The sequence below is a fragment of the Polyodon spathula genome, chromosome 23, assembly GCF_017654505.1.
Source record: "Polyodon spathula isolate WHYD16114869_AA chromosome 23, ASM1765450v1, whole genome shotgun sequence".
Taxonomy (NCBI): Eukaryota; Metazoa; Chordata; class Actinopteri; order Acipenseriformes; family Polyodontidae; genus Polyodon; species Polyodon spathula.
Window position 1 is genome coordinate 26547400 of NC_054556.1, and position 25279 is coordinate 26572678.

A 25279-nucleotide genomic window follows, 5' to 3' on the forward strand; every position below is an offset into this window, starting at 1 on the left:
TACAGGAGTATAGCACTGATTTCATTACTAATCTGACTGCAGAATGTTTTGACGAGTCCAATGATACGAGAAGGGACGTGGTTGAAATGCCAGTCCACAATATTGCGAGCTCGCTTGAGATCACTGTGCCACCGCACAGCTGCAACGAAAACGGTGGGAGGAAGGTGTTTGCAATAAAGGAACCGTGTTCGAGTCTGCTGAAATGCTTGCTGTGGCACAACCGGCCGTGTCCTGAAAGCACGGGTCGTGATTGGCTGGATCAGAAGGGCAGCTCTTTGAAGCTGCATATTCCACTCTGCTGCTCGGATGAAGCGAATGTCCTCGCTGTCTATTATTAGCTCTTAATTACAGTGTGTCCAGATCAAAAGCATCATGTTTCAATTCAGCAAGCTGCGATTAAACCCTTTTCCTCAACCACCTGTCTGTCGGCTGGCAATAAGCATATACAGCTGGACCCCCCCCCCCCCCTCCTTCCTCCCCCCCCCCCCCCCCTCCATCCCCCTCCATCCCACAATGTTTCAGGTTTGCTGTTTTCAAAGGTGCCATCAAAAGCTGTTAATAAAGCTGGTTATATATCGAGATTATGCCAAACAAACTGCTAAACAGACTTGAGTTTATCAGAAAGATGGACATTTATTTTATTTTTTATTTATTTTTTGGTAGTCAAAGCTTGCTAAGTCGTCAGTAGTTCAAACGGCTGCACTTAGAATATTATATAATATCTGCCTCGCAATTTCACATCTGGGTAGACTTCTGTAGTTAATTGTATATAGTTTTAAGTAACTATTACAGTGCCTACCTAAGAAATCACAATATAATCGGGCAATTCTCTAATTTACACTCTCAGCTGAATTAGAGAGGACGGAATTCTGTAACATTGAGCAAGACTGCGTTTAAAACAAAGCAGTGGGTTTAGAGTGCCCTCTACAGGCCAAGCTCGGTATCTGCCTTTCCCCCTCTCAATACCACCAATGTATATCGTGCGTCTATCGCAGTAATATTATCGTGTACTGAGGTTCTGGTGTGGAAGCATATATATAAAAAGGGATACGATTAATAAACGAGATATTTTAATACCCGGGGGAAGGCATATTGAAGACAGGGACAGATTGCCACCCTGAAATCATCCCTTTGCCACGCTTCTGTATGTGCAGAACGCCTCTCACAGGCCGATGGAGCTTTCTTCAAAATGAAAGGATTAGCAGCCCTTTCGGTTGAGTTTGTCATACACTTGATACAACATTAATCCCAGTCTCCCGAGTTCAATATGGAAACGCATTGCCCTAAGAGGTATAGACAGGGTGACTCTTCCAGTTGAATTAGCTTTGCCGCACATTCAAACCTGCGCTTGTGTTTCAGTAGTGTGAATGGGGTCCTTCTGTACTCTGTTATCCCGCTACCTGAAAAAATATGTGATCGGCCCTCGTCGAAAGTAATGGCTGTGTTTCTTTCCGCCTTGTTCAAGTGATGTGCATGTGAAAACATTCCAGTCCTGTGGTTGTTGAAAATGCACCCAATCTAACCCAAGGGCAGTTGTTAGCAGTGTGAAAGCTGCATTACCAGGGCTATCGCAGTGACAGCTGCAGTTGATTTGCGGGTACTGCAGTGTGTGAGCGTCTTCTAACAAGGCAAAGCGGGCATTGATAAAGGTGGCGAGGGTGAACTCTGCAGCGCCCAGCAGGCTCCCATAGTAACACTGCTTCTAGATTTCCTTGCACCGTGCCGCTGTGAGGAACTGAGGAGACAGTCACTCGCTCAAGCCAATTTATTATAAAGTCTGCAGTGTAAAATCTTCTCATCCGGTGTAGGCTACAACGGCCAGTGCAGTACAGCATGTGTTGAAATCCGGAATAGGGAAATCGCGTCCCATTTCAATGCACTTCTGGATCTGTAGTCTATTCTGCGGCAGTCCCAACGCTAGCGGTATTGTATAGGACTACATCTCCCATGCTGCCCCGGGCTACCAGGTGGGGCAGACGCCTTCCACCCGGCAGAGATGGCGGCTCCCTTGGTGTTGGTGTTGATTCTTGCTGCGACCGTCCGGGCTGTTCTGTTCCGGTCCAGCTTGGCCGGGCTCATAGCCGAGAGGGTCGAGGTTGTTTCCCCCTTAAACGCGTGGAAAAGAGGTAGGAGGAGGCGATATGAAAAGCGTGCGTGGTATCTAAATACAAATGAGAGAAGGCACTGTAACGACACAGATAATAACAAACACGCAGAATTCTCAGAGCGAGCGAGTGTCAGTGAAAATATGTCAGATGCATTTAACAGCAATTAGATCAAATATGTCAATGTATGCATAGGACGGGTTTGAAGATAACATTGCATTGCTGTAAACACAAACGAGTGTGTGTGTTCGGAATGGACACACTGGGGCCAGCCTTTGCAAAGCTAAAGCGCTCACTGCTGTTTCATTATCGGCGCAGTAGAATTCACATTCATGTATTAGCTTGGGTTTGATTTTCATTTGATATTCTATCGTTAATTTCGTTGCATGAACGATGTGTGTTTATTCAAAATGTTTTGTTAATTATTCGAGCTCATTCTCGCATCGCAGGCTGTGCATGGTTTACATGCTAAGTGTGTGCATCAGTGACGCGTTAAATGCACCGAATTATTATTATTATCATTATTATTATTATTATTATTATTATTATTATTATTGCAACGGGAAACCAGCAAAAAATATACAGTCAAAGGCAATATGTTCTTGCTTAACATGGAGACATTTGGTATCTGCTTATACTGCTGTTTTACATTTTTGGGGGGATATGCTGCATTTATTGATTTAGTTTTTAAATTTTATATATATGTTTACTGACGAATTACATAATGTATTATATTTATTGTTTTCAAGCCTATGTAGGGAACTTTTGGCAATTAGTTTTTTATTCCCTATTGTTTATGACTTTATGGTATATTTCTATAAAAAAAAAATATATATATTTATTTTTTTAAATGCACCTGAATGCCCTGGGACCTCTTTAGAATAATGAGAATATGACTAATGAGTTACCACAGCGCAGTACCCAGAATACAATATTGAGCTACACTAAAATGCTGGTCAGTTGGCACCCATTTGTCTGGGGGTATAAGGAGCTCCCTGCCTGCCTGACTTTACTTGCACACCGTGTATCTGTATCGCATTAAGGTCACACTCTTCTTTGTGCTTGTAATAAGATTGTAAGATTTCACAGCAGTGGCAGGGACGCTTGTTACTGAGCTCTCTCTCTCTCTCTCTCTCTCTCTCTCTCTCTCTCTCTCTCTCTCTCTCTCTCTCTGTTTTTTGCAGTTGTCGAGGGCCTGTCTCTGCTGGATCTAGGAGTCTCGCCATACTCGGGAGATGTGTTCCATGAAGTGAGTTATTTTTGCATTGTGCAATGCAGTCTTTTATTAGTGCTGGTAAATGTTGTCATATAACTGTAGAGCGGTTAGTAGTGAGTCCACGCTCAGTTTTCAAAGGCTGTTACGATGCACTAATCTCAGGTACTGCCAGCATGGTAAGATATATAAGATATATCATGCAATATTGTAATTCATCGAAACACAACGCATTTTTCCACCCCTACGGATTTGAAGATGCATTCTGAAGTTTGCAATAGTAATGTTATTATATTAACATTTATCAGAGACACATGTCTATAGGAAATGGCGTGTGACATCAGTAGCACACTCTTTTATGAGTATAGCTAACCTGCATTTAAAGGGGTCCACACCACAGCACCTTATATAATTGGTTATGTGCTTTATTGTTAAGCTCCGTAAAATAACTGTTTCTGGAATTAAGTGTTGACTAAGCTGTTGATTGTTGTTGTTTTATTTTTTTTTTCAGACCCCATTGATTATTTATCTCTTTCACTTCGTTGTTGATTATTCCGAGATCGTATTCTTGGTGAGTATTCAGTGCTTGTAAAAGACCTGTGAACAGAACATGTTGTGCCTTGTATTTCATTGCAAACGTGTTGATTTTCTTCATCTGTGTTTGTAGTTGCTGTATATGTACGGATCGATTTAATGTTGTAGGTGTTGAATATTTTATTTGTTACATTATCTATATGTTGTATTTGTTATTAATTAGTGCTTGGTTTTGTGTATGTTTGTGGATTTCTATGTAATATGAGTGAACTGTAATTTTAGAAACTAATACAATATTATTATTTTTAAAATGCAATACAACGCTACTGTACTTCAAAGAGTGCATGGGACTAGCAGTTGAGGTCTCTGTAGTCGGTGCTTTCCTTCGAGGCTTGTTGAGATGCAGTGTGGTGCAGATCAGGACGCAGTGTTGCTGTGTATTAATGCAGTGCAAGCACTTGCATGTCCATTCATCAGAAACACATTGCAGAACACTTGCTTTCACCCTGCTCTGCTTGTTTAACAGATAGCAGATGCAGTAACTGCTGTGGCATTGTACTTGGTAGTCCAGGACTATAACAAAACGGTGGTAAGTACAGCATTTTAATTAGCTCTCATGTGGCGAGGGGGGCGGGGTGGTGTGCCTCCTGCTGCTGCTGAATATTAGTCAGTGTCATTTAAAATAACGATTTTCTGTGCATAGTTGCTTGGGACATTCATTCAGCACAAGAAAAAGCCTTTCAAGATCTCACTTCCTGGACGAATATGGCTAACAGTCTGCATTGTTTTTATTTTTCTCTTTATTTTCATTTGGTTTTCAGTTCAGAAAACAGAAGTATGCTTTGGAAGCCGATCGCTACCCCCACGATGTCGTCGAGCTCATCAGAACACCCAAGGAAATGTTTTACATTCCTCTCAAAGTAGCGCTGTTGTAAGTGCAGGACCATGTGGGGTTCCTGCTGACCCCATAAAACCCACTTGTCTATTTGTTTATTAATTTTTCATTGGAAGAAGTCGTGGGGTTGAAAGTCTTGGCAGAGATGGGATACACAGTGTGTATGCTGCTAGGACTGCCATAAGCTAACAGTCACTGTGTCTTTGATTCATTTATGCCAATGCATTTGCCCCAGTTGGGGTACTACAGCGGATGCTTAATACCCTTAAAGATGAGCAGCTGTATCTGTAGCAGAGACCACCTGCTCACCTGTTGATTTGACTCCCCCTTGGTTTCTCTCTCCCTCTCTTTCAGCTATTTACTGAACCCCTTCACTGTTCTGTCATGTGTGGCGAAGTCAACTTGTGGTCTTAACAATGCCATCATTGCACTCTTCATGCTAGCTACAGTAAAAGGTATTTTATTGTGATCTGACCTGGGCTTTTGATGACATGCAGTGCTGGGGTGTAATATGTGGCTTCTGATTTGCACTGTTGCTGATGAATCCTTCTGTTTGTTTGTTTGCTACACTAAAGGCAGCGCCTTCCTCAGTGCGGTATTCCTGTCCTTGGCTACGTACCAGTCGCTCTACCCTCTCACTCTCTTTGCACCAGCGTTGCTCTTCCTGCTGCAGGTAAGCTGGAGAGATTCATGCTATCCAGCTGGTCACTGGCACCAGTGCTCTGGCCAGCTGTCAATTCTCTCTACCTCCAGTCTGCTCTTCTGTAGATTAACAAAAAGCACTTCACCACATGCTCCTGTAGCACATTCCCGCGTAAGCGCACTGTTGAATAGAGGTAGACATGCTTGTGTTTGTGGTAATCCGGTACGCTGGCTGTATTGTAGTTTACGGCAGGCAGTGTGAATTGCTGAATGCAAAGCTGTATTACCCACTGGGGTGGAGTGTTGCAGGTATGTGTCTCAGGCTCTTTACTGTGTGTTGCTGTTCCTCTCCAGCGGCTGTACATCCCAGTGAACGTGCGCAGCCCCAGTTTCTGGCTCTTCACCCTCCAGTTCGGGGTGATGTACCTGGGCAGCCTGCTGGTCATTACCTGCCTCTCCTTCTTCCTGCTCGGCTCCTGGGACTACATCCCTTCTGTGTACGGCTTCATGTAAGTAAGGAGTGCTGCTCCCCTAACAGTATGAGAAAACTCAAAGCCTGGCAGTCTTCTGATTGGTTTACAGAGGGATGCTGGGACGTGAGACCACTGCCTTCGTTCCCTTTAGTTAAGATCTGATAGAAGTGTATTAGAAAGGGATGGCTTTCATCAAGCTATGCCCCTCCAGCACTGTGGAATCACCCAGGATTGTATTAACCACCTATCCTGGGTTATCCCAGGATTGCGCTTTAAGAAGAAGTGGTCTGTGCAATCCGCAGGGATTCTCTGGTGCTCTCCAATGCTTTATAGTAATCCAGCTGGTAGCTGGATATCGCTTGATCAAATAACCGCTCTGTTACTTCAGTTCTTCAGTGCCTGTTATAAGCCTGCACTGTACTGGATTTTGTTGCGAGTGTCTCCTTCTGTTTGATCGCAGCCTGTCGGTTCCAGACCTGACCCCCAACATCGGTCTCTTCTGGTACTTCTTTGCAGAGATGTTTGAGCACTTCAGGCTCTTCTTCCTCTGTGTGTTCCAGATCAACGTCTTCTTTTACACCATCCCGCTGTCTGTCAAGTTAAAGTAAGCGCTTCCCCTTGTCAGCGGTCCTGCTGAGCTCTGCAGTATTTATTAAATGTAGCAATGGTAGTTTATTTGTGATATACACTTGTGTGCAGTTGTCAGAGGAGTAATGTGGTTGTTTTTTTCAAGTGTAAACAGTATTTCTGCTGTGCCTAGTAATAAACATTGATAAATAGTGTCAGCAGCTGTCATTATAAACAGTCTGCTGTGTGCTAACCGCTGCTTTGTTTGTGTGGAGCTGTTCTGTATCAGCAGTTTCTTTTAAACAAAATGCTTGTGATTTATTTTTCATTTTTCAAGCGTCCTGCTTCATTTCGCCGATTGGCTGTAAAAGGCTTTCCGAATTACTAGCAGCTATTCTTTTCTTCCAGGGAGCATCCCGTCTTCTTGATGTTCATGCAGATTGCAGTCATTTCCATATTCAAGTCCTACCCCACTGTGGGCGACATCTCTCTCTACATGGCCTTCCTCCCCATGTGGAGCCACCTGTACAGATGTGAGTCGTGATCATCAGGAAGCACGCCTTGTTGAGAGATTTTAAACAGAGTTTGTCGCACCGGAGAAAGTGCCTGGAACTCGTCAAGGCAATGCAGTGTTTGTATGACAGTTTAAACAAAGGAATGAAAAAATTAGCATCCCAGTGTGGGTGGTGAGTTAGAACATAGCCACAAAACTGAAGAATCCACCATGAAGATAGCATGTTTGCATTACAGTATGTGAAAATGTCTGCCTAGCCTAACTGGCTAAGGAGTAGCTCCAATAATTGTGTGGCATGCATGCATGCAGGCAGCTTGTGTGTGGAAGCTGCATTTTTTTCCTTTTGAAACTTGCGTTTGCACATGTGGATGTAGGTCAGGGTGATGAGCTGGCTCTGGTTTTGTGATCACGCCCGCGGCGGTGAAGGTTTTTCATTGTTTCTCTTGCTTTTTCTCTGTTCAGTCCTGCGGAATATCTTTGTGGTGTCCTGTGTGCTGATCGCCTGCTCGGTGCTGTTTCCAGTCCTCTGGCACCTCTGGATCTACGCTGGCAGTGCCAACTCCAACTTCTACTACGCCATCACCCTGGTCTTCAATGTGGGGCAGGTGGGTTCGGCCATGTGGCCTCTGCAAGCAGTCTGCCGTCCCAGTGCTGTGCATTAGATACACATGGGCTGTGTGAATTGCCTTGTGCTGGAGGAACACAGAACCTGATTTATCAGCAATATTGGAGATGAGATGTTTAAACGAAATGTTTAGCTTACCCAGTCTAGGGAGGGGTGATTTGGGGCCAGGGTAGGCTTCCCTTTGTTCTGTTACGTTGAGCGAAAGAAAGTGACTTGCTTGAAAGTGTACTGGTTGTACTGTAAATCGTTTTGACCTGGGATTGACACTTGGCAGAGCCCGGACGTTGTATTCATCGACTGGGTTTGCTGTTTAATAATTCATAGCCACTGACTCCTGGACAGAAGTATTCAAAACAAGCAGGGTACTCTGACAAGCACATGTCTCATTGCTCCTGGGTACAGCTGATGATAGATGCTGTTGAACACTATCAGTTGCTGTTAGTGTGGTGGCTGGGTTTTGTTTCTTGTGTATGTGTGTTTATCTGTATGCATATACAGGGTGGGGTTGACAGACTAGGTGATGGGGGTGTTTGTCCTGGAGGCTGATTCCCCACCACACTTGAACATCAGATCCACAGATACCTGCCAGTGTTCCCTTCCCATGAGAGGAGGAGCCTGCTGGAGTGGTGGACCTGCTCGGTTTTTATTTTTTGCAGTGCACTAACCTTGGATTAGTTTTTTTTTTTTTTGTCAAGGGAAGCCTCTCTCTCTCTCACTCATTGTTTGCTAGGTACAGTATTGCCCAGCGTGTTGCCTTTGCTCTCTGCCTTGCTTCTTGCTTTCTCTGTGGACCCTCTCTCAGCCCCTGTCCTCGCCTCTCCTCTCTCTCTGCAGATCCTGCTGGTGTCAGATTACTTCTACGCCTATCTGCGCCGGGAACACCACCTGACACACGGACTGTACTTGAGGAAGAAGGATGGCACCGAGGCCACTCTGATTCTGAAATAACCCTCTGCGCACACCGGGGAGACGCACATTCTTCAGCTCCTTTTTTATTTATTTGTTTTTTTTTTTTTTAATTGAGGTTTAAAGATTTTGATTTTTGTGCATGGAAATGAAATATCAATGTCAAAACAAGCCAATTGCTGAGTGATGCTGAAGAGCTGATCTGTTCATTTCCAGGTGGACAGTATTCAAAACAAAGCTGTGCTGTGGGACCTCTCTGGGGCTGATGGGTTGGGACAGGGGGCATTTTGTTTGTTTACTCCTTTTGTTTTCACTTCTGCTTTCTTGAGTTAAAACCTTGCGCTCCCCCAGACAGGATAACACAGCTCTGTATCATAAGAACTGACTCATACGATCATTCAAGCTTCAGCACTCCATAAAGAGCTGCTGTAATATTAGCTTCAACCAGCAGGTGTTGCCAAAGATGAATGTGTAGGTGGATGCAGTGGGTAAGGAATACTGAAAGCTTTCACTGAGAAGCACAGATCTAGAATTCAAGGAGGATTTGTTCTATTGGTTTATTTTCCTGAGCTGTAAAAGATCTGAAAAAGTAAATTTGGTTAGGGTTAATTAAATACGTTTTATTATTATTATTACAGTACTATTTTTTTCCTACGGCATGGAGAAGAATCCTAAGCTTGTACAGAATGTAAAGTCTAAAATGCTTCTGGTTTTAGATATTGAGGATTTTTGCACCACGGTTCTATAATGTTCACAGCTTAGAACTGTTAGTTCTTAGTTCTGTTTTACACTGAACGCATTTTGCTGCAATCCCTCTTCTGTAAATTAAAGTACAGACATCTGGGCTGGATTGCACAATCGGTTGGCATTGGACCATTTTGTAGCTGGATGCAAGACAAGAAGATGTTCTCATCCCTGGCTGAGCCAAACAGGCAGGAGCTCTGTACACCATAAACATATTGGTTCAGTGCCCTAGAGAACAAGGACTCTGTGTACATTACTGTCCAGGTTCTGAATCATTGCTGTTTATGGTGTTCTGAAGCATGTAGCGTGGCCCAAGGCATTGCAGGTTCCACGAATCCTCAAACAAACCTGTTCATCGAGCCGGCTGATTGGATTATTTAAACTCTCGCTGTTTGGAACCGGGATCAGTTGTTGTTCATATGTATGGACTCTCTTTGTCCCTCCATTGTTCTCCATTTCGGTACAAAGGTCTACTGGTTTTTAAATCTTTATATATTCAGGACTTTGAGATATGAAAAAAATAAATAAATAAAACTAAATACAAAATAAAATTGAATGTAGTGTTCTATTGATTTCTTCCCATTTTGAAAATAAGTATTTTAGCCCTACTGCATGACAATGAAAATTACAATCTTACTCCTCATAGTCCTTTTGTTTTATGAGTTCTGTTATTCCTCCTTAGCTATAGCGGCTTGCATATGTGCCATTCAGTGCCTGTGAGAAGTGTGTTCATCAGAAATTGGCCAGTATTTTAACATATTTCGCCCCTGTATAGCACCTTAATATGCAAAGCAGAAGATCTAGTAGGACGTGTTCCCTAATTCTAATCGGTATACGCGTCACACGTAGCCCCCTTGTCCTGACTTTGCTGCAGTCTATCCCTCAATCAGTGCTTTGAGTTTAACGGCTGGCTGAATTACCTGGCCAATCAGCAGGTTCCTCCTCAAGGGTGCTCCCCTGTGCAAGTACCAGTACTGTTTTGTCACTTGCAATCTTCAGATTGGCCTGGTCTGTTCGAAATGAAACGGTAATTTGCAAGGATTGAGTCTGCTGTGTTATTTTGCACTAATAGATTACAATGTAATGCTTTCTCAGCTGCTTTTGCAGTTCTCCTAGTTATACTGAAGTATTATTGGCAGAGGCTTCAGCTCCGCTTTGTTCTGAGATGGGTGAATACAGGGCACACTTTTTAATGTTTGAATTGGTAAACCTTTTTTTACAACCATTAGAGGTTAAGATTAGGAATTTAGCAGTTAGTTTGGCAAGGCTTTACAGATGGACATATGGGTTAAAGAAAGCACCACACATTGAATTGGCCTAAGAAAAGGGAAATATTCATATCCCCTCCTTGCTGGATTCACTGAACAAAAGCTGTTAAACAAATATATCTATCAGTTCATAGGGGGAAATGCAAAAAAGACCCAAAAGCCAATGTGTAAGATTTAACTTTGTGTAATATTATATATAGTTATAACACCCCACCTCCTGCCCCCATACACCTTTTTTTTGGTTAAAAAATGAAAGGAAATACAAATCCAAAAAATACATGAAGATAACATTAAAATTAAAATTAAAATCATTTCAGATGGCCCTCTTTCACAGGGTCAAAACCACATGCAATGTATCTCAAACATAACCTTTCATTCAGAACTCAAACAACACCAGTAACGAACACAAAGAGAAAGCAGGCTTACACAAGAATGCTTATTATACAGAAAACAGGTACGTCATATACACTTTAAAACAGTACTTGGTTCCTAAAGGTCTAGTTATTTTTTTTTAAGTGCAAAAAAGCTTGTTTATTCTTACACAGAATGGATTACCATAATAATGAGATGCACGCTATCCACAGCTTCTAAATGGACTCCTCACATACGCACTGTGTAGCACCGAGGGCTGGCTGCACTTGAGCGAAAGGTGTCGTGGTGAATCTGTTTTGGAGCAGATGCTTTACCTTGGTTAAACATGAGTGAAAAGGAGAAAAATGCAAGCAACTTCTCACTAATTTCTGCAGACAAAAAGTCTCCCCAGACGTAAGTAGCAACAACCCTACTGCATGATCCCCTGCAGTAGCTGTCCCTTGTACCAAAGCTGGGGAAACAAGCTATCTATGCCATTGGGTCTCAAGCTAAGATTTAGTGGCCACTATACTGGCTAGATTCTTGACCGCATCACTGACATGGACTGAACAAAATCCGACTAATGTGAATCTGCCTGTCCCAGATCAGTGAGGTGAGGCTCACTGGAAGAGGCAGGGTTAGCGCTGGCGCTGATATTCTGGGGCTACATGGACTGGTTGAGTTCCCGGCTACAATCTGACCGGTAGTACTGGGATTAAAAAAAGACTAAGGAAATAGAGCACAGCGCCACCTGCTGGAACCATGCAGCATGTAGAACAGCACAGTATCATTTTACATATATACTTGCTAACAAAGGGTCCAAAGACACAGATTCCCCGTGACCCGCCTATTTAAAACGTACCCGTTTCTATTTGTGAAACCATGAGGCCCGGTCACAGCCTAACACTTTCAAGGGCCAAGGCCTTGGAATATTTTGTTAATGACGTTTAAGGTTGTTGTTGCTTTTGTTCACATTTACGACGAGAATCGCAACAGAAAGGCTCAACTACTAACAATATTTAGCAATTAAATAAGATGCCCGAATATCGACGTGAGAAGGCCATTTGCTGGATTTTTGTTTGTTTTGTTACACAGAATGGTACACCACACAGTCACTCGGCACACGTGCATGAACAAAAAACATAATTCCTCAGTTCCAGTTTTACTACGCAAGGAATTCTAAGCTAGAGGGCACATTTATGTTTGCTGTACGTTTGCTGTTGCTTTCTGTCTTTCATCTTCCCGCTGTGCTCGCTGGCTTGATCACTCATTTGCTCTCGTTTAACAGCCGAAGGTCTCCTGGGAGGCGTAGACCATGTAAAGGAAGCCGTCCTCGTCCTTCTCCTGCTCGTAGATCTCCGAGATGGAGGTGGACACGCTCACCATGCTGTGCTGGTTCACCAGCAGAAAGAAGGCCTGCGTGGGGTTGAGCTGCAAGCGACGGCTGAGGAGAGGAATGGCAACAGGTCAGTCCAAGGATGGCCAAAGCCCTTCCAGTCCTGGTCTTTGTTCCAACCCTTTTCTAAATTGTTTGATGAAACCAACTCGGACCCTAAAATGGCTAACCGTTTGATTTTCCCCATCAAACTGGGAGTAGAGGACCGTAATTGGCCACCCCTAGGTTCACTGGGGTTGAAACAAACAAATAAAATAAACAACCACCTGTCTGGCCCCGAGGCTTGAGAAGAAGCGCCCAGCTCTGTCTGCAGATCAGACAGCTTGTCAGCAGAGCGCAAGGGAGCGATGCAGACACGAAACAAAGCTCGATGAACATCTGCAGGGAGGGCTTGGCTCATTAAGATCTGCAGCACAGACTATATTGGTTTAGACGGATATTAATTGGTTTAATTAAGGTGAACCTGTCAGAGCTGTTCTGCTACAGCCTGCTGTATTCTTATTTCATTGTTTTCGTTTTATTAACTTATTTAAACAGTGGGTTTCTTATTTTTTATCTAAGCTTCTCTAATGAGTGTTTGTGGTAAAATAAAGTACATTTCAGAATAAGACGGGTGTTTCTGTATGTAGGGCATCTGTTTTTATTTTTAGCCTCAGCGCACTTGGACTCAATGCAAACCACTGGAGTGTCAGAGACTAAGCATCAAGGTGTCGGCTTGTGGGCTGCAAAATCCATACAATTCCACAGTATGCCCTGGAATTCAGATCCGACAGTCCCTTTAAAAGAAGCACTGGAGTTAAAAAAGAGTGCAATTCCAATAATGTGGATCTGGGTGACATACAGCAATAAACTGGGGGGGCGTGGACTATCATTTGAGTTGCTGGAGAATATCTTTACTTGTAAGCTGCCCTCACAGTATATTTAACAGTCACACACAAAGGCTTACCGGATGATCTTGACCAGTTCGCTCATGTTCACGTGATCAGGAACCAGGAATTTGGTTTTGTCCAAGACGGGGAGCTGTTTCTCGCCCTTGTACCTCTCGATGATTACCTGCGAAGGGAACAGATGCTGTAGATCAACACGCTTTTATAAGAGTGGCATCCTGGGCACGGAGGCAGGAATAGGATCTCGCCATGTACTGGAACAGTGAGGCTGTGCTGTTGTAAGCTGACTGTTTAGACCTCTTTAGTGTTTTATTAAGAAGTGTATAAAGATGCCTGATGTGTGTCTTGGTTTATATGCTTCTAATAATACTGTCATGACTGTAACTGGAAGCAGGATGAAATCAATTAAAATTAAACAAATTACACATTTTAGCCACATAACTAATCACAGTTTTGCATCTTATCAGGCAGGTTTTGTAGTTGCCCATCCCTTGAACTACAGTAAAGTTTCCTGGCAAATAATTCTCTGGGCTGGCTACTTAAAAGAGGTTGGAGTCTGCAGCAAAATGATATATGTAGCTTTGCATCAGGTCCACACGGTTCAGTAAATTGTTTCCTCAGAAATACCTTGTGCCTCTCGGGCACTCTCAAGATAAATGTTTTACATTGCTGCAACCCCCTTGAATGCATAGCAGTAGCACAGGTTTCTGTGCCCATATACAAGTGGCTGCTCACTTCAACATGTTTGTTCGTCTTGAGCGACGAGGGAAGAGTTAATAGTGGAAACACATGAGTCGAAATCAAGGGAGCACAGCCAGACGACTGGCAGCAGCGACTCTGTCTTGTCCCTGCGTTGCCCAGCCAGGCAGTAATGGGGCTCTTTAACTTTGTCAGTGCAAGGCTGAAATGCATGGTTAGTTTTTTCTGTTTGAAATAAAACTGCCAATCCTGAACAAATGGATGCCCCACACAAACCATGACCATTTACCTGAGCTCTCACAGCTCTGGTAAAAGCCACTGCTGTAGGTACAGTCCTTACGCTGCTCACATACTACAAGCGCAAAAGCCAACCATCTACATTTAACACAATTTGTTTTTAAACATTTACTACTTGGCTAAATTATTAAACAAACCCTGTTTCATCACCTTGTTTGTTTACCTACTGTTTAAACTGAAAGCTTTCCACTTATCAGCAGTCCTGCAAGCAAGATGTTTTTTTTATTTTTATTATCTTTATTGAAAGGAACAGAGATCAGCCAAAGGACAAGCGTCCTCTAATGCACGTTTAATGACCTGAATGTAGGCGTTTATAATGTAATATTTGAAGATATCCTCTGTGAACTGGAGTAGGTTTTAAACTGGGTGTTCACACGCAGCTCATTTTCCACACATCTAAATGGGGTAGCCTGAGGAATGGGGCCTTTTTCTGTTTACTCAGAATTGGTCGGTTTGCAGATTGCTTGACTGTGGTGAAACTCAGCATGCTCTGTGCTGTTCTTTCATGTCCTCTTCCCTTCGTGATGTCTCTGCTAATTCTCAGAGTTTGGAAACCAGACTCCATGTTTTTAAGAGCTGCCAGGTCCCCAAGGGAGCCAGTCCAACAACGTAAGCTGCAGGTCCACTTTCTGACTAATGGGAATGTAACCGAGTTTCATCAGTTTTGCAGGTGCAGATCTTACTCACAAGGAAACTGCCACACCTTGCTGCTGATTCTGTTCTGGTCATGTCCTATCTTACTCACAAGGAAACTGCCACACCTTGCTGCTGATTCTGTTCTGGTCATGTCCTTTGTAATCATAAGATCTCCTACCTCCTGACTTGTCATTGCTATTGGTCTCTCAAAAACTGCTTATAAGCAGAATCAAGCCCATTAAAACCACGCTGAAAACTTTACATACATTCTGAACAAGCTTCAAAAGGTGTCCAATGATATGAGCCAGCAGGTCGCTTTGGCTGCCATTCTGTATGTTACATTTAACAGTGACAGTCCGGACCACTCGACAATCCGTTCCAAAAACCTGCTCCCATCAAACAAGCAGAATTTACCCTCAGTGTAAATAAACATCACAACCTCCTGCTGCTGTTAACTTACCAGACCTGATGAAGGAAAAGCATTACTTACTGGTATTTTGTTGGGATGCTGGTCTCTGATCTGTTGAACTTCTTTGTTACGCTCAGCTGTTAAGAAAGAGAACACGCGAAACAGATTTTAACAACGCTGCAAGAAGAGAACACACATGCATTTCATCCTAGCAGGTATCCAGTACAGGGAAATGCTGCAATATTTTGCAGTTTGCTGCCTGATTTGCAGTTGTGGTGTTTTACAAGCAGTACTGCATATTCACATTTGGCGCAGGTACCAAGTTCTTCTGTATATTCTTGTGTGTCCTAATCTGTGGCTCTTGCAGAGGCTCAGCCCGACACATTGGTGCAGTTACTGGTAAGTGGGGTACCACTCTGTTACTGGTAAACAGGAAACCACTGTTCGAATGCAGGACACACTGGCTCGGAGCTTGTGGTGATGCCACTCTATCGGCAAGTGTATCGTTGCCAGCAAACCCTGACAACTAGGCTCCCCAAGTGAAAATTAAAATAATATTACTGCAAGAATACAGTACAGCTTGGCATTTACAGAGGCATAGCTATAGTGCTGAAACGTTCTTTAACAATGATTCTGTGTCTAAAGCCATGTCTTCTTTTAACGTGTTTTTTTAAATGTCCTTTTTCCTGTTGGATAGAAAGGGAAAGTGTCCATGCTCATTATTCCTGCTAGCTGCGTGCATAAGATGTTATCAGGCATGATGTTAAACAAAGCCTGTAACAGAGTGTACATTTTGGAGAGAATACATTTCCTGCTCCAAGTTGCGCAATGCATCAGGCTTGGTTGGAAAAAGGTGACCCTATTGACCTGTTGAAACTTTGTACTGAGAAATTACAGATATCTTTACTAGCTTTATCATCTAAACTACCTATGGGGGTACCTAACAAGTGTACTAGCCCATTAGAAATCTCTGCGCAAATATTTCCTGATAATACTTAATGTAAGAAAAGAATTAAACAAGTTTATAAAACTAAGCTTGTGAAGTGTGGCCAGTCAAGCATAGTGAACAGTAGCACTGCATTCAGTGTAAAGATTTACTATATTAATGAATTAGCTTAAAACTAATCTACGATTTCAACTGCAGCCCCAAGCCTTATAGACAGGTGGATAGCCGTGGGGCCAGGTTTCATTCCAGATCGGGACAGTCCAGCAGCAGGGTGTGGGACAGTCTCAAAGGGAATCCCTTGCAGTGTCTCTTTCCTTTCCTAACTGCAGTGTCAGAAATAAACCCCAGTGTTGACAGATTAACTGTTACTTGCCAGGGTACAATGATGGGACTAACAACAAGTTACACACCCAAGGGGCTGTAATATATATATATGCAAAGCATTATGCAAACCCAAGCATGAGGGCAAACATTGGCAAAACTACGAGTAAGCTGGGGATAGGGCAGGACAAAAGGGCAAACTAACAAGAAAAGCTAATTAATATGCAGCACGGTGTCTGTATAACCCTGTTTCTCTGCTGAAAGATCAGCGGTCTTAAATCGCTAATCCAGAATTACACTGCTGCATATTTCAATAGCACACTTGTCGTGTACGCAGAATCCAAACAGAAGATCATTAGGGTTAACAGCATAACAGGTAAAACAGAAGACCGGCGTGTTCCCGAGTCAAACATTCATCCGGTTCACTGTACTGCGCTCATCCTCCACGTCTGTTAGTTTTCCAGATGGCTGTCATTGATACTATACTGCAAGATGAGACGCTGTTTTGACATGTGCTTCTGTAGTCCTTTCATAAGAGTGAACCCTCAGATAAAAACATGCAGTGCACAACAGAGAAACCTAAGGCACACGTCTCCAACACTGTTAGCCACGAAATAAACAGTAAAATGAAAGTATTAGCGGGCTGTGCATGTCAAACACTTCATCATTGCTTAAACACAACTTCGGTCTTGTGGCGGTCATGGGAGAGTTATCTAATCGATTGTGTATTGGACTGTCAACTGTGAAGTGTCTTTAATTGCTATGCATTTACATAATAGCTTGTAAATAAATCCATGTGTACTTACACATGCGTGCAGTGTTATTATGCATAGTTACAATGCACTTAATGTGTAGACGTTCTTGTAATGTGCTGCTGTTGTGGACACACTCAGCAGGTGGAGTCCAGGCATCTTAAGAATACGGGTGTATTTTATAGGTATTTTATATCACGGTGCTGTGTCCGTGAACACCGCACTGAATAAAACACAAAGTTGCCTTTTTTGTTCTTTACACTGACTTACTGTCTTTGCTCCCTTTAAACGTTTAATATATACATTAAATAAACAAATACAAACCTGAGCCACAAAAAATAAAAACATTAAAAAAAATTTAAAAAAACCCGACTATGCGGTATTTTCAGCTATTTGCACGTTGCTCCGCCTGTGGGGTTTGGAAAATTGTTTTTTTCTGGACGTGACATGCAAACGTGACGTGATGACGTGTGTAATCAGCACAGCAGGCAGGCCAGTCTGTGTTTTGTTTTTTAATGTAACTGCGGAGCTGGGCCATACGCTTATGTAAAGGAAACAGCGCGTTGTTTATTATTATTATTATTATTATTATTATTATTATTATTATTATTTACAAATGTCTACAAAAAAACAAACATGCTGTCATCAACACGTAGCTGCACTTTTTAATTCCTTTGTCCGCTGTCTGGCAGTGGTTCTTATTTGTTGAGTAGAAACCGTGTTGCTTGGCAAACCATGTAAGGCGGCCCTCATTTTAATTCTAGTGATAGACACGGGAAACATGTAGCGCTGGGTTTAAACAGCATGAAATAAACTGAAGCCGTGTATGTTTCTGGGTGACACCCAATCCTTTTCCCATCAGTAAATCGAAGTGCAATAATACGCGACTATAAAACAGTTTAAAATATCCCTTAGTATTTTAACAAAAACAGCTGTGATGACGTAACCACCTCGTCTGTCCAAGCTCGTATCTGTTAAAACCTTTAATTTCACACCATTTGAAAGTAATTTATTAATATAGAAAATAAGCGAACTTACCAAAGCTCCTTCTTTGTTTAAAAGGCCTGTCAGACGGCATGTCTGTCTGCTATATCGGCTGCGGTGGATGAAGGCTAATTTGCTCGTTTTGTGCCACGGTGTAAGGCGCTACACTGTTGATGCACAGCGGTGTCTTTCTGTTTGGATCTCGCTGTATCCAAACAGCTTTCCGAGACAATGTATTAACAAGACTGTGACGTCACCGCCAGCCTTGTTTACAGGGTACAGACTGAGGGAGGGAGGGCTAGTGTGCCGACAGTATTTTTTCACAGCGTTACATTTGTTTTTTGTTTTTTTAATTCTGTTTTGAATTTGTGTTTGTCTTCTGTCTGAACTTTTACATTTACCTTTTAAATCACTATTTAATAATTTCTCTAGTTAATGTGGAATACGGTCTCAATAAATAATAGCATCTGTAATCATGTTAGTTTGCCGTTCTATGGAAGCCTCGTTAGCGCAGTAGGTAGCGCGTCAGTCTCATAATCTGAAGGTCGTGAGTTCGATCCTCACACGGGGCAATACTTTTTATTATTTTTATATATTTAATAGTCATTTAAAAAATCTCCTGTATATCCCACTTACTTACTTACTTATTTATTTATTCGTTTGTTTATTTATTTATTTATTTATTTAAACATTTATTTATTTCTAATTTTGCCATGGAATATCATCCATAGTCGATGTTCACGCTTGGTATATGTCTTGGCAGTTTTGACCAAAAGAATTGACCAAGAAAGAGCCAATCAGATTTTGCAGGGCTATCAAGAATCAAGTGACGGAATTATCTAATCAGGTCTGGTAGAACTGCCAAGGCTACTGAGCGTTTATTTCAAAATACATCAATCTGATGGTAAGTATTTTATTACAGTATTATTTCAAGTGTCACTAGTACTGTAAGTATAGTCACCAAGATTAAAAAAAAAAAACATGACAATAATATGTTCTTATTACAAGTCAGCTGTAGAAATACACAGATATTAAACTGTATTTTTAGAAATAAAAAGTACAATTGTATTATCATGAAAAATGATCTTGTATTGAAAGCAATACTTAAAAATTTGAACATGGGTACTCCTTGCTTTTTATTTGTTTTATTCTGTCACAAATGCTCTTTTTTCAGGTTCAAATTGAACCCTTGTTTAGAAGAATGGTTGGTGCAGGCTCAACCTGACTGATAGACCGTAGTCCAGGGCCACCAATCACAGAAAGCTTTGAGCTCAGCTAGGAGTGTGGTTTTGCGTGAAGGCAAGGACCCACACAACAAAGTGCATGTTTTGGGACAACATGAACTTCAGTTTGTTTTTTCAATGGGCAGGTATTTAAGTGGGTTGCAGAGAACGTCTTGGGATATGCTGGGTCTCTTGTGGCTGCAATGGATAAGGACACAACCTCAGGCTCCAGGAACTCTAAGAACCACAGCGCTAACAAGCTGTCCTTCAAGGAGTACATTGAGCTTTTACCAGAGAGAAAAGCAGCTGTCAAGCTGAAGAGCGTGAAGGATAAGAGTCCCCAGCCATCAGCCAGTAAGCCACTGCCGACAGCAGTGCCTGCACCCGTGTGTCATCATCCCTTCGTTCACTCCCCTATATAGTCTGGTTACGGTGATGTCCTGTCAGAGCTATCAGTTATTGTGCACTTTCCAGTCTGCCTGTACACAGATTTATTTTTTTGTGTATTTTGTGGACTTTTATTTGTGTTGGACATTTTTTTGTCGTCTCTCGCATGGTGCTTTTGGTATTTTTGAAATGTTTAATGCTGCCTGCTAGTACATTTTAAAGATGTATTACTCAAACTCAAACCTACAACTTTAACTAGTAGGTGGTTCCAAGCCCTTGTAAAAGCAGAGGAGAAATTTTGAACATATTTAAGCCTGTGCTCTTAGTTCAAACCATAGCACTTCTGTGGTGTAACTGGTGAACACATTGATCCTTTGGGTGGAAGATCCAAGTTCAAGCCCTGTTGGGAGTAAAAACTGGTTTGAAATAAAGATGGCTTTAAACACTTCTAAATCATGTACGTATAAATAATGCATTTTTAAAATAGGGGATTAGCAAATAATGACTGGATTACAAGTAATAAAGCTAATACACTTAGAAGTTTACAAATGGATATACAGTGCAGAACCTAGCCAAGGTGTAGTCCATTTCTTTCTTTAAAGGAAATGGTCACCATTTTATAATTGTAGAGCTTGTAAGCGCCCGCTTCGAGTGCTGTGCCCTTTATTTGTGTCCGCAGATTACCGTAATGTTCCATCCAATGCATGGCCTCTTCAGCCATGCACGGCTTACTGACTTCAGCGATGCGGCTCTGTGTAACGTCATGGTTCTTCGTGGGCTTGAAAAGACTGCAATGCTAATCTGCAGTTTTAGGCAGAAGAGAGTACAGTCACCTGTATACTGGGATTGACTGACCTCCTGGTAAGGGATCCAAACAAGATATAGTGCCTGTCAGTGTCTGTGTGCTTTGTGAAACCAAGGAAAGTGGCATTACACAGGTCCCTCTGACTCAAAAACATGTTGGCGTGAAGTTCATATATTTATTATTAGTAGTATCATCGTTATATACAGAAAAAAAACAGAAAGAAACAATTCAAATATACATACCTAGTTTTTTTTTTTTTTTTAATGTGGCAAAACAGCAATGGTTGTTTTGTTTAAACAATAAATAACAAGCCTAACCCCAAATGTTGTTTGCAAAGTTGTGTGTTACGAAGACTCAAATGAAATGTCAATATGCATTAACCCTCCCCAACGTGATTTTTACATTATCTCTCAAATGGTTTTAATTGCACACAATCGTTCACCAGCAACAAGTGGGCTGCTGTATGGAAATGTTCACAAGTGAGTAAAACAAAAAGACTTGACAAATGGTTTTCTGAAGAGCTGCTTCAGAAATGGTTTGTTTTCTCCGAGGACTCTCTCAGCGCTAAGGAATGTACATGTGTGGGCAGACAGAATTACACAAGTTCACTGGTCTGCTGCTTAGAGAGGTGCCAGCTTTACTATACGGCAAGAGCATTCAACAGTTTTGAGTGGTCTTTAGGGAGGGAACAGTCAAATTCAGATGAGGGAATATAGATTTGCATTTTGATCTGTTTTGGGTAATTTGCTTCCTATATCCTCATTTATTTAGACCCATATTGAAATGCAAAGTTGCTAAACACAATATCTACAGTTAAAAAAATGAATAAGCTAAATATGTATATGGTAACATTTCTGTGCAATTTTACACTATCTAATGCTATCTGTAGTGTCAAATTTTACTATATCTGTTGTGCTTTTGTTGTTGTATAAGAGATGTGACCGGCTGTGTAATCATTTGCTGAGACAGGAATGCATTTTCAACACAAACAGGAGGGTGTGTGGCAACATCGTTTTCTGGCACGCTGTTTACAAATGGATTTGGCCATCAAATGATAAAAATCTTCTTAGTCTGTGGGATTCTGGATGACAATCAGGAAATATTCTTTATCTGTTAAAAAGAAAACATTTTAAGGAAATAATATATCATGTATTGAATGTATTTTTTATTTTTTATTTTTTTTTTAAGGATCTCATGTTGAATAGCGTTCTAAGTTTGTTAGGGACTCCGCGGCAGGAAGCTCGTGCGTTACCTGGTGCCACCATGATCTCATTCTTCTTGCAGCGGAGTCGCAGGAACGTCAGGTCGTTCTGGGGGTCCATGTCTCTGACTGTGCTCCGGGCTTTCAGCACCAGCTGGTGGATCTGAGCTGCGTACTGGACAGTGGTGGAATTGTCCAGCGTCGTTTTGATAGGGATACCTGGCAAAACAGGAAAACGAGGAGAGGGGTCACAGCTACAAAACAGGAGAACGAGGAGAGGGGTCACAGCTACAAAACAGGAGAACGAGGAGAGGGGTCACAGCTACAAAACAGGTGAACGAGGAGAGGGGTCACAGCTACAAAACAGGAGAACGAGGAGAGGGGTCACAGCTACAAAACAGGAGAACGAGGAGAGGGGTCACAGCTACAAAACAGGAGAACGAGGAGAGGGGTCACAGCTACAAAACAGGAGAACGAGGAGAGGGGTCACAGCTACAAAACAGGAGAACGAGGAGGGGGGTCACAGCTACAAAACAGGAGAACGAGGAGAGGGGTCACAGCTACAAAACAGGAGAACGAGGAGAGGGGTCACAGCTACAAAACAGGAGAACGAGGAGAGGGGTCACAGCTACAAAACAGGTGAACGAGGAGAGGGGTCACAGCTACAAAACAGGAGAACGAGGAGAGGGGTCACAGCTACAAAACAGGAGAACGAGGAGAGGGGTCACAGCTACAAAACAGGAGAACGAGGAGAGGGGTCACAGCTACAAAACAGGAGAACGAGGAGAGGGGTCACAGCTACAAAACAGGAGAACGAGGAGAGGGGTCACAGCTACAAAACAGGAGAACGAGGAGAGGGGTCACAGCTACAAAACAGGAGAACGAGGAGAGGGGTCACAGCTACAAAACAGGAGAACGAGGAGAGGGGTCACAGCTACAAAACAGGAGAACGAGGAGAGGGGTCACAGCTACAAAACAGGAGAACGAGGAGAGGGGTCACAGCTACAAAACAGGAGAACGAGGAGAGGGGTCACAGCTACAAAACAGGAGAACGAGGAGAGGGGTCACAGCTACAAAACAGGAGAACGAGGAGAGGGGTCAAAACAGGGGGATGTATAAGAAAACGGCACACAATTAGAGTCTAAATAAACTCCTGTTGCTAGGCACCCAGGAAACCACTTCCAGGGTGCTCCAGAACCTGGAAGTAGGCTACAGTGCTATACTATAATAGCTTGTGATGCTTTTTAGATTCACTCCTCGTTGCTGAAATAGATGCCACATGAAGAAATTGAATTCATTTATTCAGTTTCTTTTAGTGTTTCTAAATCTAGCCACGATACTCTCAGAAAAGCAGGTGGGTTTGCACTGACTTTTACACCCTGTGATCTAGATTTCCTCTCGCTGTACCTTCTGCATTGACAACTATTATTCCTTGAACACCCTTCTGGCTTTGAATGCGCTTTAATGTCTCCTCCACTTCCGCCTAGAAAAAACAGGAGAAAGCACAGAAGCAACACCAGAGATAAAGCAATGGAAGAGAAGTCTCATGAAACCAGGAACCCCAGTTTGACACACACTGTATATCCCATCCTCCACAAAGGCAACAGGTTTCTAACACTGGTGCCATTTCAAAAGCAAAAACATCACTGTGATGTGAACACTCAAGCCTTTCATGCATGCAACGTAGATCTGGACACATAATGAATGTATTATTCATTGAAAATGTTTTCCATTGCTTTATATGGGGGGAGGAGGGTGTAATCGTGTCACATGAGGTCACCATACATGAAAGGGTTAGTGTACAGTGCGCGAGTCCATGCATGTTGGGGAGGAAACGGCTGTTTATTTTTGTGTTACTATGGCAAGGCAAACACCAACTGAATTCAACGTTAGTGAAGTTGTCATAAGAGAACAAGATTCCTATTGCATAGCAGTTTCAGTCCCTGTGTATAGATAGCAAGCTGTCTTATTAAACTCAGTCAAACAAAGAAGGGATCAAACTGCCGTGCAGTCGGAGTCTTACTTCCATCCCTGCTGAATCCCAGTGTTCTGACTGCATTGACAATACTGCATTCAAATCAAATTATAAACAAATAAGAAAAAAACAAAGCATATGGATTACACACATTAGGGCATACTGAATGCCCCAAACACTGTACCCGAGTAAAAATAATACAATGCACATAAAACAGTAAAGTCCGGGGGTTATCCCGAATTATTTCATGACTTTTTTTTTTATTAAAATAGACTGCTCAATCTGTCCTGCATGCACTGAGATTCCTATCACTGTACCCTTAATGTTTGACAATATAAATATGTTAATTTAGTAAACGGACGGATGGTATTGTTCAGCTTCACAGAACGAGATTGTACAGAGCGTTGCAGTTAGGAATACTCCGCCACGGTGCAGCACACAGCGTAACTACAAGACAAACCAACGCCCAGAGGCCAACACAGCAAAATTAAAATATACAATTCAGTTTGCCCGACAAATGCACATAAGACTAAGCTCGATTTTAAACTATTAGAACCCGTCTTCAGGGTGTGCTTACCATTTTTTTTGCAGCAATAACTATTTCAAATCAGGACTTCACATACACCAGACAGGACAGCACACTTTGCACATGCGCAATAGAGGGATGACATCACCAGGAAATCTAACGACGTAAATGTCGCAAAAGCCACGAGATTTTACTGGCAGAGAATGATAAAAGGATTTCAAACGCTGAATCCTAATGTAATGTAACAGGATGTACAGTGCTTGCTAATCGCAGGACGTTACCACAGTTTGGGCAATGCAGATGAGACATCTTAGTCAGCTGGTGCTAAGTTATCAAAATCCCCCACACAACTTCCCACACCGCACGCTAATTCCTCAGAACAAAGCTTATTGCATTCACAGTTGCGTTTGCTTGTTTTCCATCCCTGACGTTTATTTGAAGCAGTCACAGCCAAAGCAGAATCTGTTATTGTATTTCTGTTCTGTGTAAACGTGGAAAACATGCTGGATATGTTTTGTATGTATCTAAGAAGCACAGATTGCACTGCTGCAATACACAGACCGCATTTGTAAACATGGGTTGAAAATATTTCATTATGAGTCTGACATGCTCTGCATTGCTCTGGGGTGAGGACTGGGGGGGGGCATTAAAAAGCTGACACAAGGATGAGAATTACTGCGATAAGAATGGTCACTGGGCGTTTAGAGCCACGGGATTCATCACCAGAGAGCCTGTTCCTTTTGTTGTCCCTCTTGCACTGGTTCACAGCCCAATGTACACCAGCGTGTTGTGAGGCCCAGTATTAGCCAGCAGCCTCTCTTTAAAGCTCTGTGCTTTTTCCAGCCAAGTTCATGCAGCTGCTTCCCCTGCAGTCTCGGGGAAAGATTCTTACCTCCAAGGTTCAGTCCAAGAGGATTAAAGATTTCTGCGGCTGTGTGAAGCTCATTCTTAACGTTTCCATACAGGGAGCCCATTGACTGGGTATTTATGTTGCACAT

The 25279-nt window shown here is 42.5% G+C and overlaps 3 protein-coding genes and 1 non-coding gene across 5 annotated transcripts; 2 read left to right on the forward strand and 2 right to left on the reverse strand.

The window, feature by feature from the left end:
- The first annotated feature begins 1961 nt into the window (after window positions 1–1961).
- LOC121297853 (phosphatidylinositol glycan anchor biosynthesis class U protein-like) lies at window positions 1962–11221 on the forward strand. The gene is made up of 12 exons (XM_041224392.1): window positions 1962–2126; window positions 3290–3354; window positions 3830–3889; window positions 4379–4441; window positions 4674–4783; window positions 5102–5202; window positions 5323–5420; window positions 5744–5898; window positions 6323–6466; window positions 6838–6962; window positions 7406–7548; window positions 8403–11221. The coding sequence occupies exons 1-12, from the start codon at window positions 1997–1999 to the stop codon at window positions 8514–8516; spliced, it is 1308 nt and encodes a 435-aa protein (XP_041080326.1). The 5' UTR covers window positions 1962–1996; the 3' UTR covers window positions 8517–11221.
- Window positions 10655–18401, reverse strand: LOC121297854 (microtubule-associated proteins 1A/1B light chain 3A-like). The gene is made up of 4 exons (XM_041224393.1): window positions 18219–18401; window positions 15243–15298; window positions 13180–13286; window positions 10655–12281 (listed from the first exon to the last, which is right to left on the reverse strand). Exons 1-4 carry the CDS (start codon window positions 18256–18258, stop codon window positions 12119–12121), a joined length of 366 nt encoding a protein of 121 aa, XP_041080327.1. The 5' UTR covers window positions 18259–18401; the 3' UTR covers window positions 10655–12118.
- A 262-nt stretch (window positions 18402–18663) lies between these two features.
- On the forward strand, window positions 18664–18736 carry trnam-cau. The gene has a single exon. It is a non-coding gene; the product is annotated as a tRNA-Met (tRNA).
- Window positions 18737–20812: 2076 nt separating this feature from the next.
- Window positions 20813–24437, reverse strand: LOC121298407 (dynein light chain roadblock-type 1-like). Of its 2 annotated transcripts, none has more exons than XM_041225524.1 (4): window positions 24333–24437; window positions 23188–23263; window positions 21832–21999; window positions 20813–21689 (listed from the first exon to the last, which is right to left on the reverse strand). In XM_041225524.1, the coding sequence occupies exons 1-4, from the start codon at window positions 24333–24335 to the stop codon at window positions 21646–21648; spliced, it is 291 nt and encodes a 96-aa protein (XP_041081458.1). In that variant the 5' UTR covers window positions 24336–24437; the 3' UTR covers window positions 20813–21645. The 2 variants fall into 2 exon arrangements, with proteins under 2 accessions (XP_041081458.1, XP_041081456.1); XM_041225522.1 differs by lacking the exon at window positions 24333–24437 and adding an exon at window positions 23804–23826.
- Window positions 24438–25279: the final 842 nt, after the last annotated feature.